General features: G+C 45.2%; 1 protein-coding gene across 1 annotated transcript in view; it reads left to right on the top strand.

Annotated features, from left to right (window-relative positions):
* Positions 1–14,910, top strand: part of LOC125233988 (fibrillin-2-like) — a 135,821-nt gene that overhangs the window by 70,002 nt on the left and 50,909 nt on the right. The window contains exons 14-25 of the mRNA XM_048140168.1: positions 2,159–2,375; positions 3,708–3,918; positions 4,627–4,731; positions 4,808–4,899; positions 8,144–8,308; positions 9,365–9,545; positions 11,069–11,176; positions 11,967–12,136; positions 12,613–12,745; positions 13,171–13,332; positions 13,808–13,957; positions 14,475–14,671. Coding sequence (XP_047996125.1) covers positions 2,159–2,375; positions 3,708–3,918; positions 4,627–4,731; positions 4,808–4,899; positions 8,144–8,308; positions 9,365–9,545; positions 11,069–11,176; positions 11,967–12,136; positions 12,613–12,745; positions 13,171–13,332; positions 13,808–13,957; positions 14,475–14,671 — 1,891 coding nt within the window. The remainder of the gene's footprint in view (positions 1–2,158; positions 2,376–3,707; positions 3,919–4,626; positions 4,732–4,807; positions 4,900–8,143; positions 8,309–9,364; positions 9,546–11,068; positions 11,177–11,966; positions 12,137–12,612; positions 12,746–13,170; positions 13,333–13,807; positions 13,958–14,474; positions 14,672–14,910) is intronic.

Genomic DNA, 14,910 nt, shown 5'->3' with positions numbered 1-14,910 from the left:
ACAAAAAATTACAATTTTCGGGAAAAAGGAGTCAACGTGCATTCAGGTTTAAAAAAAAAAATCAAAGACAATAAAATCAACAAATATCGAAAAAAAAATACTTAAAACTAAACTTAAAACCTAGTGTTTTCTCCCTCTGGCCCTTCGTGTAGCTTCCAGGCAATCAGTTATGGACCTTTAATCAGTGTTACGATCCGTTTTTGAGGAATGTTATCCCACTCCTCAATAACTGCGGCTTCCAGCTCGTCGAGGGTGGCTGGAGCACGATCCCGCGACCAAACAAGCCGTTTTAACTCATCCAGGTCCAGGTCGGGACTCGTTGCTGGCCACTCCATTACGGTACATTCCGACCTCATGCAGGGATTCCCGCACTGTCAAGGCAGTATGGCAACGGGCGTTGACGTGCATAAATTGGAAGTCAGGTCCAACAAACTCAGCGTATGGGACCTCATGTTCTTCAAAAATCTCCATAATGTAACTGCCAGCAGTTAAGGACCCCTCAAAACGACCACAGCCAGTGCGGGAAACGCAGACGAGATCCGTTTTGTCGTCGATGGAAGTGCCGCCCCAAAACATGCACGAGCCGCTCCCGTTTCTGACTGTTTCTTCGGTGCAGACTGGTGTAAACTGCTCTCCTTGACTCCTGTACACCCTCTTGCATCCGTCGTTTGTGTAAATGAACCCCCTCGTCTCATCGGGGAACAAAACTTTCCTCCATTGCTGCAACGTCCAAACCTAGTCCAACCTAGTCCACCGTCCAAAATTCCTTCTGGCAATTCGATGGATTGGGGGCCCCTGCCAGCTCTTCGGGGTAACATTTTCTTCTCCAGCAATCTTCTTCTGATCGTGGAGACACTCACTGCAGTTCTTCGAGTTGTCCTAAGCAGTATCTGCAGCTCAGCAGCGGTCCGAAAGCGGTTCCGCAAAGAGACCGATACAAATGTACCGGTCCTCTCTAGCGGTGGTGCAGCGTCTTCTCCCAGATTCAGGCTTCCTAATGTAGCCACAGATCTCCAGGAACAGCAGCAAGCCTCGTCGCACCCGGAAACGGCTTATGCTTAGGCGTTCAGCAACTTGCTACTGCCGTAGTCCGTTTAGGAGCAGTGCCAGCACTTGAGCTGCTTTTTCTGGAGTTGTACCCGTATTCTGAAGGCTTTTTCATTCTGCAAGTGTTCAGTAGTGTCCTCGGTGACTTTTGGAGTGCAAATGATCCACATGACACCTATACACTTCCTTTTAAATCCGTCTAGGGTAGCACACCTAGAGACCCATTAAAATAGCATCGTTACCCTTTTTTTTAAAACCATCGTAGATTGGCGATTATTGTTTTTAAGAAAGTTGTACACCTTTTTCTTAAAGGGCTTTCATTGTACTTTAAAATGATACCAATATTGATAGGTTACAGTCAATAAGATTAGAGCTGTATTTTCTTGAAACGAATTTTGGGCGAGGTGCGATTTTTTTGACGCTGAGTGTATTTGTTTAATGACGCGTGTTTATCATCTTTTTTTCCGGCCTTTAAACAATGATTTTCATCCCATCACCTTCATCATCATCACCAGCCTATATAAACGTTCATCTGCTGACCACGGCTGGGCCAATATTCCACAGGTTACGTGACAAGAAGTTAGACCCCCCCCTCCCCTCTGTGACCAAGCGTAGTATTTTGACGACCCCCTCCCCCCCCCCCCTAAACGTGTCACGTAGTTTGGGTATGTTCCCTAAGAAATATACAAATATTTTAAACATTGTCTTCGGTTAGCACGATAGTACGCGATAAAAATCGTTTTCATAGATTTACAAATATTTTTGTTTCTACAACTTGTGGGCTTATCTATCCTCCTAGGTCCTGGTGCCCTCGTACATAAGGTTTGAACTTTTACAGGAATAAAAGAAAGTTCTGAATTCAAAAGCACAAAAATTTGTCAGGGATCCAGGAGGCTATATGGGCGGGAGTTTGTTAACTTGTTTTGCCTGTGATGACTTCACTTTGTTAATGTGTTGGTAGCCACATTATTGTATTCCTCATTTGAAATGTTTTTTTCGGTTTAAACCCTAATCTGATAAACAAGCACGTGACAAAGTCAGAGTATCCTTTTATAGGCACTAGTCACTTTTATTTTCATATAACCATGACACTGGACTATTTACCTTACAGTTACGAATGCACATGCAACTCTGGCTACGAGCCCACCGAGACCGGTCACGCGTGTCGCGACGTCGACGAGTGTCGCGACAACCCGCGCGTGTGTCGCCGCGGCCGCTGCCGCAACACGCCTGGCAGCTACGAGTGTCAATGCGAACCTGGCTTCGAGCTCACAGCCGCTGGATACTGTGGAGATATCGACGAGTGTGCTCAGGGCGCGCTGTGCCAGGTATTACTGACTAGATACACTTGGACGTAACCATTGACAACACGCCCGGCAGCTACGAGTGTCAATACGCGCCTGGCTTTGAGCTCACGGCGGCTGGATACTGTGGAGATATCGATGAGTGCACTCAGGGCGCGCTGTGCCAGGTATGATACACTTGGGCGTAACCATAGCAACACGCCCGGCAGCTACGAGTGTCAATGTGAACCTGGGTTCGAGCTCACGGCGGTTGAGTACTGCGGAGACGTTGACGAGTGTGCTCAGGGCGCGCTCTGCCAGGTACTACTGACTAGATACACTAGGGCGTAAGCGCTGTGCCAGGTATGATACACTTGGGCGTAACCATGACAACACGCCCGGCAGCTACGAGTGTCAATGTGAACCTGGGTTCGAGCTCACGGCGGCTGAGTACTGCGGAGACGTTGACGAGTGTGCTCAGGGCGCGCTCTGCCAGGTACTACTGACTAGATACACTAGGGCGTAAGCGCTGTGCCAGGTATGATACACTTGGGCGTAACCATGACAACACGCCCGGCAGCTACGAGTGTCAATGTGAACCTGGGTTCGAGCTCACGGCCGCTGGCTACTGTGGAGATATCGACGAGTGCGCTCAGGGTGCGCTCTGCCAGGTACTACTGACTAGATACACTAGGGCGTAAGCGCTGTGCCAGGTATAATACACTTGGGCGTAACCATGACAACACGCCCGGCAGCTATGAGTGTCAATGTGAACCTGGGTTCGAGCTCACGGCCGCTGGCTACTGTGGAGATATCGACGAGTGCGCTCAGGGTGCGCTGTGCCAGGTATGATACACTTGGGCGTAACCATAGCAACACGCCCGGCAGCTACGAGTGTCAATGTGAACCTGGGTTCGAGCTCACGGCGGCTGAGTACTGCGGAGACGTTGACGAGTGTGCTCAGGGCGTACTCAGCGCGCCCGTAGCGCTGTGCCAGGTACTACTGACTAGAGATATCTAGGCGTAACCATGGCAACACGCCCGGCAGCTACAAGTGTCAACCTGAGTTTGAGCTCACGGTCGCTGGATACTATGGAAATGTCGACGAGTGTGCAGGGCGCTCTGTACCAGGTGTTACTGACTAGAGACACGTGGCACGCGAAAGTGATATTTCCTACTACGTTCAGTGAAAATGGTCGTTTCCTACTGCGTCCCTACTTGCCACCCAGTGTGATATCTGTTAGAATGAAATTTCACATTTATCGTACCGTGAACATTACGAATGCCTTCCGGCATAACGCTAATGTTTAGTATAGTATAGAGGTATAACACAAAACGGCACGGGCACATGTGACAATCTTCTTTTATTTCCACCAGGGAGGGCGTTGCGTGAATAACGAAGGCTCGTTCCAATGCGTCTGCGAGGCCGGATACCGAACCACACCCGACCGCGGCGCGTGCGTCGATGTAGACGAATGCTCCGAACAACGAGTCTGCAGGAACGGCATCTGTCACAATACGCCTGGGTCGTTCCGCTGCGAGTGTATACCCGGCTTTACGCTTAGCAACGATGGGAGGACGTGTCTTGGTGAGTAGACCAAATATCTGTTTTCAAACAAATGACAAGCGGATTGTTGTCACACTTGACCGCGGTGCGTGAGACGTAGACGAATGCTCCGAACAGCGAGTGTGCAGGAACGGAATATGTCACAATACGCCTGGATCGTTCCGCTGTGAGTGTATATCAGGCTTTAGTGCGTTGTCACATTATCCTATCCGATATCGGCTGTAGGACCGATATCTCATACATTACAGGCGCCATCTTGGATTTTTCCATTGAAATCCTTCCGACATCCGATATGGGATCGGATAATGTGAAAACGGACTTACGCTTAGGAACGATGGAAGGACGTGTTTTGGCGAGTAGACCAAATATCTATTTTCGAACAAATGACAAGCGGATTGCGGCGTTAGGCTCGTTTCGTTACAAGTGAACCTATAGAAGGCTTATAACAAGCAGAGACTTCTGGCCGAAAGGTGTGGTTTTTCGGCGGGTCCGGGGCAACCTGCCGAATCCAACACCAGGGCAAACAATGCAACGGAGCCAAGCTGTCACGTCATCGCCCAAATGAATTGTTTAATTTTATTTTTATTCATTTCTTTTTTTTTTGTCTTTTCTCTCTCTTTGTTTTTGTTATCTAAGTTCCGTGACGCATTGGTTATACTGTAAGGCCATGTTTTAATAAATAAATAACTTTCTATAACTTTTTTCTCATTTTTTTCTTTCAATTTTCAGATGAAGTGAAAGATCTGTGTTACGAAAAGTTCGAAGACGGACATTGCAGCGGGCCTGGATCCGCGACGGTCACGAGATCTCAGTGTTGCTGTAGTGCTTCTAAAGGTATATCTATTACCCTGCACATATTTTTATTACATTCTATTTGTTTGTTATTTTACTCACTTTACATAATTTTCAGGTTTACACGGCTGGGGTGGTTTATCTTGCAAAGCATGTCCACAGAAAGGAACCCGAGAATTCGAGGTTCTATGCCCTGAAGGTGCAAGCAAGGTATTCGATGTTTACTGTGAATTTTATTGTGTTTAACCCGTGGAGCGTCCTATAGACACACGGTGTCCATAACTAATATGTAATTTAGGGGGGTGGGCGCTCCAGGGGTTGCGTCCCATTATAATTAACATCGGTTCAGGGGCCCATTTCTCAAAACTGAAAGTTACAAGTTACAAGCGGAAGTCTCGTTCTAACTTGTCATATTAACATTGACAACCGATTACCGTTATTACTTAGACATTGACGATCAATTATTTATAAAAGGCTAGTTTCCTACTAGTCAAATCAGCTTGTTTTAAGAACTATTAAAACGATTTGCTAATATGGAATTACTATGAAATACTGAGGAGTGACGTCACTGTCAATTCATTTACTTTATATCTTTCTCTTTGACTTATTAAATAGAAATTATGTTTAACATAAGCACTGTCCATATTTTTCTTCTAATTATGTGGTGCTTTATTTCGTGCACTGCATAAAATATTTTATTTTAAGTACTAGCTTTTACCCGCGGCTTCGCCCGCGTAATAAAAGTATTCTTATTGAAACGTTTACAAAAAATAAGATTTTCATTTGGATCCGTAGGTTTCTTTGTAGGTACATCTGTCCGCGATTATTTCGATTAAGGTAAAGCGGGGCAATTCTCGACTGGGGGGGGGGGGGGGGGCGCTTTGTAACTGATCTATTTGCTGTACGGTCAGCCAAGAAAGTGGTTTACCACTTTTCGAGTCTATTGATTGAAAAGTGGTAAACCACTTTTTTGGCTAACTGTACCTTACACATATTACTATTGTTTTAAATGAAATTCTTGCAATGATTGTAGAATTGTTACACAGCGACCACAGCTTAGGTAGTAGGTACGAATATGTATGTATTTTGCCTATATAAATATTTAACTGGGGAAACTTCATACAACCCACATAGCCAGTATCTCGACGCTATGGTCGGTAGGGTAAAAGTACTTCCTTGCATTATCGCTTACATTTTGCTTATACTTACTGCAAGCGTAAACATATAAAAGGCAAGCAAACAACGATCTTCTTACAGCACATTGAATGTAATAGTTATTACGGATGCAGGATACTCGCCAATGCCTACTTAATCCCTTCCCACTGAGCCACCTGCATTTTACACTGCCTAGATATCGATTGCCGACCGATTATTCCGACCCCAATCCCTGTTCGTATCCCCGTCCCTATCTCTATCCTTGTCCCCGTCCCCGTCCCGTCACTGTCCCCGTCCCTCCCCTATCCCTATCCCCGTCCCCGTCCCCTATCCCTATCCCTATCTATCCCCATCCCCATCCCCATCCCCATCCCCATCCCCATCCCCATCCCCATCCCCATCCCCATCCCCATCCCCATCCCCATCCCCATCCCCATCCCCGTCCCCGTCCCCGTCCCCGTCCCCGTCCCCGTCCCCGTCCCCGTCCCCGTCCCCGTCCCCGTCCCCGTCCCCGTCCCCGTCCCCGTCCCCGTCCCCGTCCCCGTCCCCGTCCCCGTCCCCGTCCCCGTCCCCGTCCCCGTCCCCGTCCCCGTCCCCGTCCCCGTCCCCATCCCCATCCCCGTCCCCGTCCCCGTCCCCGTCCCCGTCCCCGTCCCCGTCCCCATCCCCATCCCCATCCCCATCCCCATCCCCATCCCCATCCCCATCCCCATCCCCGTCCCCATCCCCATCCCCATCCCCATCCCCATCCCCATCCCTGTCCCTGTCCTTGCCCCTGTCAAAGTATTATGCTAGGAGGTGAACTTTGAAAAATCCTTTCTTAGTGCTCCTCTAAGGAAATTCCGTGTCAATTTGAAATCTCTTGAACCAGAAGTAAAGATAAAAACTAAACCTATACTTATGGCTATATTGGATATTTTAACCCCATTGCACAACAACAGGGGAGAAAATTTCTTTTCCACCTCATTAGATTTTAAAATCGTTGTATTTATCGTGATCAGCGACCCGATAAACCATAAAAACAATATCCATATTGTGTTTTTGACTTTACCCTCTTTGCACCCCTTAAGGGGTCAAATTTTCAAAAAACCTGAAACATGTATTTAGTCATATGTCTTTAGTAATCCTCCTGTGAAGTTTCGAATAAAATAGTCAAACTAATCTTGTTTCCCCATACAAACTTTGAACCCCCATTTCACCCTTTTAAGAGGAGAATTTTGAAAAATCATTTCTTAGTGCTCCTCTACGCCATAAATAAGGAACCTATGTGCCAAATTTGAAATCTCTAGGACCAGCGGTTTCGGCTGCGTTGATATATCAGTCAGTCAGTCAATATCTTCTTTTATATATTTTTTTGATATTTAAACCCCATTGCACTACAACAGGGGAGAAGGTATTTCATTTCCGCCTCGTTAGATATTAAAAACGTTGTATTTATCGTGATCAGCGACCCAATAAACCGTAAAAACGATACCCATATTAGTTTTTTGACTTTATCACCCCCTTTTCACCCTTTTAGGGGTTAAATTTTCAAAAAACCTGAAACACGTCTTTAGTCATATGTTTTTAGGATCCCTCCTGTGAAGTTTCGAATAAAACAGTGAAACTAACATTGTTTCCCCATACAAACTTTGAACCCCCATTTGACCCCCTTAGGAGGTGAATTTTAAAAAATCCTTTCTGAGTGCTCCTTTACACTATATGAGGAACCTACGTGCCAAATTTGAAATCTCTAGGACCAGCGGTTTCGGCTGGGCGTTGATATGTCAGTCAGTCAGTCAATATCTTCTTTTATATATTTTTTTGATATTTAAACCCCATTGCACCACAACAGGGGAGAAGGTATTTCACTTCCGCCTCGTTAGATTTTATAAACGTTGTATTTATCGTGATCAGCGACCCGATAAACCATAAAAACGATACCCATATTGATTTTTTGACTTTATCACCCCCTTTTCACCCTTTTAGGGGTTAAATTTTTACAAAACCTGAAACACGTATTCAGTCATATGTCTTAAGGAATCTTCCTGCGAAGTTTCGAATAAAATAGTCAAACTAATCTTGTTTCCCCATACAAACTTTGAACCCCCATTTGACCCCCTTAGGAGGTGAATTTTGAAAAATCCTTTCTTAGTGCTCCTCTACACTATATAAGGAACCTACGTGCCAAATTTGAAATCTCTAGGACCAGCGGTTTCGGCTGTGCGTTGATATGTCAGTCAGTCAGTCAGTCAGCTTCTTCTTTTATATATTTAGAAGATAGGAAACTAGCCTATTATAAATAAATAAAATATTTCAGGATAACGGCGGCTCAGACATAAACGAATGCACCATGATCCCCGGCATATGCGCTCACGGGGCCTGCGAGAATTTAGTCCCGGGGTACCGGTGCATATGCGACCCCGGGTTCCACTCCGACGGCGACGGCTGCAAGGACATCGACGAGTGCGACATGCACCAGTCCGTGAGTACATGCCCGCATGACCACAGTGTAAAACCAGTAATAAATCTTCTAACAAATTTTGCGCCGCGCGGTTTGTCCTTGAGTAGCGCTCGCTCGCAGCGAGGTGCAGCGAGTACATGCGGAACCGGAGGATGCCGGTCGCGTCACTACGGGCCGCGCTGCCGTGTCGCGTGCGAGAGAGCCAAATACCGATTAACTACTGAGTACAGATGCATATCATCACTACTTTAAAAAAAAAACTTGTATCTTCGTCTGTCAATTAAAAGAAAATTGTAGTAAGTATGTATGGAATGCATATAGACTTACTGCGTTTTAACTTTGAGGAACAGCGTGAGATACGAGATTTTTTTAAAGTAGTGACGATATGCGACCTCAGTTTCGCATGACCTTAGTCCCGGGAGATTGTCTTTTAACTGACACAACGAAGGTTATTGGAGAGCTGGTAAGTGAAGTTATTTCTGAATAGGGAAAAACTGCAACAGTTAAGAATCATAGATTATTCCGAAGAGCTACGATAATTTAACACAAGTAAGTTAGCAATGTAATGAAGATAGCTGTGATGTTCATACAGGGGAAAATCTCAGGTGTAGCTTTCAAGAGATCTTCAGTCATCATGTAAGTCATAATAATGTGCATTTAATCATGCGTTGCGTCGTTTGGAGAATGCTGAGAGCATTTTTTTGTAATTCTTAGTATGGTACCACAGAACTTAATTTAAGATAGAAGAAACAAATTCATATATTTGTATAGGGGCCGAGCGTGTCAAATTTTGTACTGAAGTTGTTTCTTGCCTGTAATTTTAAATATGTCTCAGGCTCTTGATTGTTCATAATTTTTGTGTTGTTGCAATTGAATATCACGTAACGAGGCATTTTTTATGTTTTGGTTGACTTCAACTTACAAAAATTGACGCCCGAAAGCTGCAAGCTGCGAGTAAAGACGGACAACTCAGTGGATTTCACTGAGTTCATTTGACACGCTAAGTAGATACGTTTGCTTGATCTATGGTATATATGACATCTGTGTATGGTACCGATAGTGTATTTGGTGTTACAGTTGTGCAACGGCGGGCAGTGCCGCAACACGCCCGGCAGCTTCACGTGCGTGTGTCCGCCCGGCACCCGCTACGAGCCCGACGAGCAGCTCTGCCGCGACATTGACGAATGCGAGGGTGAGACCAATTTCATCGAGAGCGATTATGACCGCGGGGACATCCCCCCCATGTTCCCAGTCACAGGTTACAATGTTTACAGTCTCGATGCATCCCATCCCATCTGCATCGGAAAAACGCCATTGCCTTTTAAGCGTTTGTCACCTGCGTTGCTTAGAGATATTGCAATATTCGCCATATGGGGCAACAAAGATTGTAGCAAATAACCTTCGACACAGTTAAACTTATCAGGACGAAATGGATAGTAGTGAGTTTTATATTACGCTAAATACAGACAAGATTAGGACAGACACCAGCCTAGGACTTGCTTTAAAAATGTGTTCACCTTCGGAGCTTTGCAGTGAAAGGTGAAAAATTTGATATTAATATTTCGCACGAGTAATTCAGCTGCGCCATTGAATGCGGGGTGAGACCAATTTCATCGAGAGCGATTATGACCGCGGTGACATCCCCCCCATGTTCCCAGTCACAGGTTACAATGTTTACAGTCTCGATACATCCCATCCCATCTGCATCGGAATAACGCCATTGCCTTTTTAAGCATTTGTCACCTTTCTTAGAAATTATGGGGTAATGTAGGGCAACAACAATATACGACACAGTGAACTTATAAGGCAAGAATGGCAGTTGAACAAAGTCTTATAAGATTGACGAATATAGTCGAAAACTTAAGTTTGACTTTATATATTACGCACCAGTAGCTAAAGGGAGCTTATTTGATGCCCTCTACTCCTTCCTACCTCCTCAGTGGTCCACTCTTCGTAGAGCGGTTTTAGTTGCATGGCGATTATAGAGCGGTTATAACGCAGGCCCTCTTATATGATCCAAAAACATGTCATTTCAAAAAAAGAAGCAGGTTGAATTTTATTGCAATGTCGCTAAACATTCAATGGTGACTAAGGGCCCATTTAGACGGTACGAGTACTCGCATACGAGTTTTATTACATTGCGGTATTTGATGGCTGTGCAAAATCGTATGTAACCTCAAAAGCCCGCAACGTAACTAAAATCGCATGCGAGTTCGCACGCCGTCTAAATCAGGCCTAACGCTTATATGAAAAGGTCCTAAGCTATGACGACAATACTACCATTTTAAAATTTTACGCATTGCACGCAAATCGATACCATTGCACTTTTCATTTTATTATTAGTTTTAATTACTAAATTATTTTAATGAAACTAAATTTTGGTACAAGGATGCATTAAAACGATAATTTTACTGAAATTGAAAATCTAATCTGACTGGAACTATAAATATCATGTATTTCCTGGATCAGAATTAACCAAAATTCATATTAAATAAAAACTAAATTTACATCAAACCTAATACAAGGTTTTGGTCCTTCAACGATGAAATGTAAAACAACTTCGGATTTTCATGATGTTCCTATCCGATCTGAACAAGAAGAATATACATACCTAAACTTAAAGTTTGTAATATCTAATCTTAATAAAGTAAACAATATGTGTTTTCAAAGTAAATTCAAGTTTTCTAAATATGTTCCTATTTAAACAATATTGCTTGCAATTCCCTTATCAGAATTTTAATAACACTTAGCGTAGCGTGATCGATCTCTCTGTTGTCGCAGAGCAAGTGAACCCGTGCGAGAATGGACGCTGCATCAACACGCATGGCGGATACGAGTGCAAGTGCGAACCCGGCTTCGTGCTCGATGCGAGCGCTAGACATTGTCTCGGTGAGTTGTTGTATAGAAGTAGAACCCGTGCGAGAATGGACGCTGCATCAACACGCATATGGCGGCTACGAGTGCAAGTGTGAGCCCGGCTTCGTGCTCGATGCGAGCGCTAGACATTGTCTCGGTGAGTACTTGCACAGAAGTGAACCCGTGCGAGAATGGACGCTGCATCAACACGCATGGCGGCTACGAGTGCAAGTGCGAGCCCGGCTTCGTGCTCGATGCGAGCGCTAGACATTGTCTCGGTGAGTACATGTACAGAAGTGAACCCGTGCGAGAATGGACGCTGCATCAACAGGCATGGCGGATACGAGTGCAAGTGCGAGCCCGGCTTCGTGCTCGATGCGAGCGCTAGACACTGTCTAGGTAAATCGTTGTAGAGAAATTGGACCCGTGCGAGAATGGACGCTGCATCAACACGCATGGTGGCTACGAGTGCAAGTGCAAATCCGGCGTCGTCCTCGATGCGAGCGACGATAGACATTGTCTCGGTGAATGTGTAGAGAAATTGGACCCGTGCGAGAATGAGCGTTACATCAACACACACCGAGTGTAAATGTAAGCCCAGCTCAATACGAGAGCTACTGTCTCGGTGAGTAATTTTTTGTAAAGCAAATTAACCATGCGCCGACAACTTCTTATACCAGAGTTTTCTCAAATTTTTGACACGAGTAACTACAGTCACTTCTTTTGCGCCAGTTTTCTTTTCATCTGCTTCCTTTTTCGAGCTAAAATTATGGAGCCCCATTTCTTTTTGCTTTGCCAACCAACTGATTGTAAATGATCGCAGATAACCGGCGAGGTTCGTGTTGGAGACGCGTAGTCGATGGGCAGTGCGAGGCGGCGGCGCCGGGCGCGCTGCTGCGGCAGGAGTGCTGCTGCAGCGTGGGGCTGGCGTGGGGCTCCCCGTGCGAGACCTGCGACACGCAAGACTGCCCCTGCCCGAAGGGCTACGTCAAGGTTAGTCTGTCGAGTGTTCATTATGCTTGGGCCTCACTAGCTGTGACCGTATTAAAATTGTCCTCATCGATATGAAAATCATCGTTTTCCATAAGTACGGCCTCTATTTTAAATTGGAACATAGTGTAGTGTGTGTAGCACGCCTTACCACTTACCTTAGAGAAAACACTGCACTGCACTGGCAAGGTCGCCATGTGATGTAGAGAGTAAATTATGACTACCTCGGATGGAGTATACATTTATTCTGTCTTAAATAACAAGCAGGTACATGCCTTTATATACTAAGCTATGCTCGATTGCTTGTGTGTAGGTAAGGTGTGGTATACACACTACAAGTCGTATTTGTTCAATTTTAGACAAATCAAAACCAACTTCGAAATCAAATGTTGTTGTTGTTTAGCTGAACTTAAAATTATTAAAATAGGAAAACGTACGTACACCCATTCGTACTTTAAATCTAATCTGTATACTTACAGTTGGATGGCACGACGTGTCGAGACGTGGACGAATGTGAGCTGGACCGAGACTTGTGCGGAGGCGGAACTTGCGTCAACACGGACGGTTCATACCGCTGCGATTGCCCTGATGGTCTTACTCTTGATCCCACTGGTAATTATCCCTCAAAAATAGAATTTTTTTACGTACTAATTTATCACTTCATTCATATTTACTACAATTTTGTTGAAGAATAGAATGGGCCCTAGAATTGTACTCTTTGGCATTCTTATACAAAAAGGGTAACTTATCTTGACTATTGGACGTAATTAGGTAAATATTAGCTGTTAGGTAAGCTTTGATGTATCCGAAATTTTATAATAATGAGAAATTAAGTTGAAACCCAGTTGCGCTATTGATGATAACGATCAATGCTATCAAATGCTTTCGTTTGATCACAGTAAATCCAAGGTCAAGGTTGTTTTTCTTATCTATTTCATCCTAATCGCAACTGTTGACAATAATTAGTCACCAAATGACTTTGGACTTTGTGTAATTATGTAGAACACCATTTTATGAAAAAAATATTTATGTTTCAGGCCACCGCTGCGTAGACACGCGTAGAGAGCAATGCTACACAGAATATTCTGTTGGCCACTGTAGCGGCGCGCTGAGCGGTGACGTGCACAAGTCTACCTGCTGCTGCTCCGTCGTTGGACGCGCCTGGGGCAGCGCGCGGTGCGAACCCTGCCCTAAACGAGGTAATTCAGTCTTGGACAATATCAGACCCTTTAGCACGACGCCTTGTCGGGCGCGAGTCCATACATATCAAGCGCGACTTTAAGTGTGGAATGGAAGACAAGGGTGGTAAGCTAAGAATTTTTAAAGTGCCATTTATAATGCGACTTCCAACTGATAGCGTTAAACTTTTAACGCTCACTGACAGTGTTAAACGTTTAACGCTCAGTGTTGCCAACTCGAATTTTGAAATACCTCTTCCTATTGTTATTTCCACAATACGAAAATTCATTTATTCGGCGCGGAGGGACTCCACGCACTATTTTTTACATTATTTTCTGGCTGTGTTACTACTTACTGTACCTACTCTGTATCTACCACGGTTGAGGGTAGCATAATTATGTGTCCTAATCTTTCAGTCTAGTCATTTAAGTACTGGATAGCGTAGATAATTTAAAAAAAATCAAATTACTATAATATTTATCATTTCTCCACCAGGAACGGACGCATTCCGCAACCTGTGCATATCGGAAGCCAACCTCCCCCCTAACGTGTGGAACCGGCCCGGAGGCGGTCCGTTCGGAGCTTTCAATAACAGCGACAACATGAATATCAACATCAACGGCAACAATGGATGGGGTGGCCCAGGTGAGAAGCATTGTGCTCGTCAAACATTTTGACGAAGTTTTTGACGAAAAGTACGAGACAATTCCGTACCGCTGCATATCGGAAGCTAACCATCCTCTGGAGTCTAGAAAATGCTCAAACATTTTTAGATAAAATCGAAGAGTTAAGCCGTGTACGGGGATTCCGCGCACGGCTGCTCCTTGCCCCGTCTACATTTCGCGTGGCCGTCGCGCGATCCAATGTTCAAGTGATTGCCGCGCATAGTCTGTACACAGCTTTAGGGTGAGCCTACATCAGTTGATCGTCAAATGGGAAGTATGGAACGTTGTGTTCAAGGAAAACATCGTGGAGAAACCGGACTAACTCCTCCAATTGTCCGAGTCGGATGATTTGATAGCAGCTGCTTTCCTAAAATGGACTGGGGTCAAGTTTTGCCAGAGCTCATGAGAGTCTGGGGACTCTCATGAGCTCTGGCAAAACTTGTGCCTAATACTTAAGAATTCTGTGAAAAATTCGCTCACCTTTCGTCTTCTTTCAGATCGTCCCGGCGGTTACCCCAACGGCCCCAACGGTCCCTTTGGCCCCCACGGCCCCTACGGCCCGGGCGGCCCCAACGTGCTCCAGGGCCAGATGGACGTGAACGAGTGCTCGGCCTTCCCGGGCATGTGCGGGCAGGGTCGGTGCAGGAACACGCCCGGCTCGTTCGAGTGCGACTGCTTCCCTGGATATGAAAATGTAAACACGATACCTTCTTTAGGGACGATACTACTTATTACTGTGTTTTGTCCTAACTGGAGTCGTTCTTCGCGCTTATAAATCCTGGTCATGGGCACCAATTTATAAAATAATGTGAGTGTGCACGACAAAACGTCCCACTTTGTCGATTGCTATAAAGCCGCTTTGTCAGTTTATTCATATAAAGATACTAGTAAATCTCGCCTTAATGGTAACCGACAAAGTGGGACGATTTACTA

This window comes from Leguminivora glycinivorella, chromosome 15 (genome assembly GCF_023078275.1).
Source record: "Leguminivora glycinivorella isolate SPB_JAAS2020 chromosome 15, LegGlyc_1.1, whole genome shotgun sequence".
Taxonomy (NCBI): Eukaryota; Metazoa; Arthropoda; class Insecta; order Lepidoptera; family Tortricidae; genus Leguminivora; species Leguminivora glycinivorella.
This window is presented reverse-complemented; position numbering and strand designations above follow the sequence as displayed.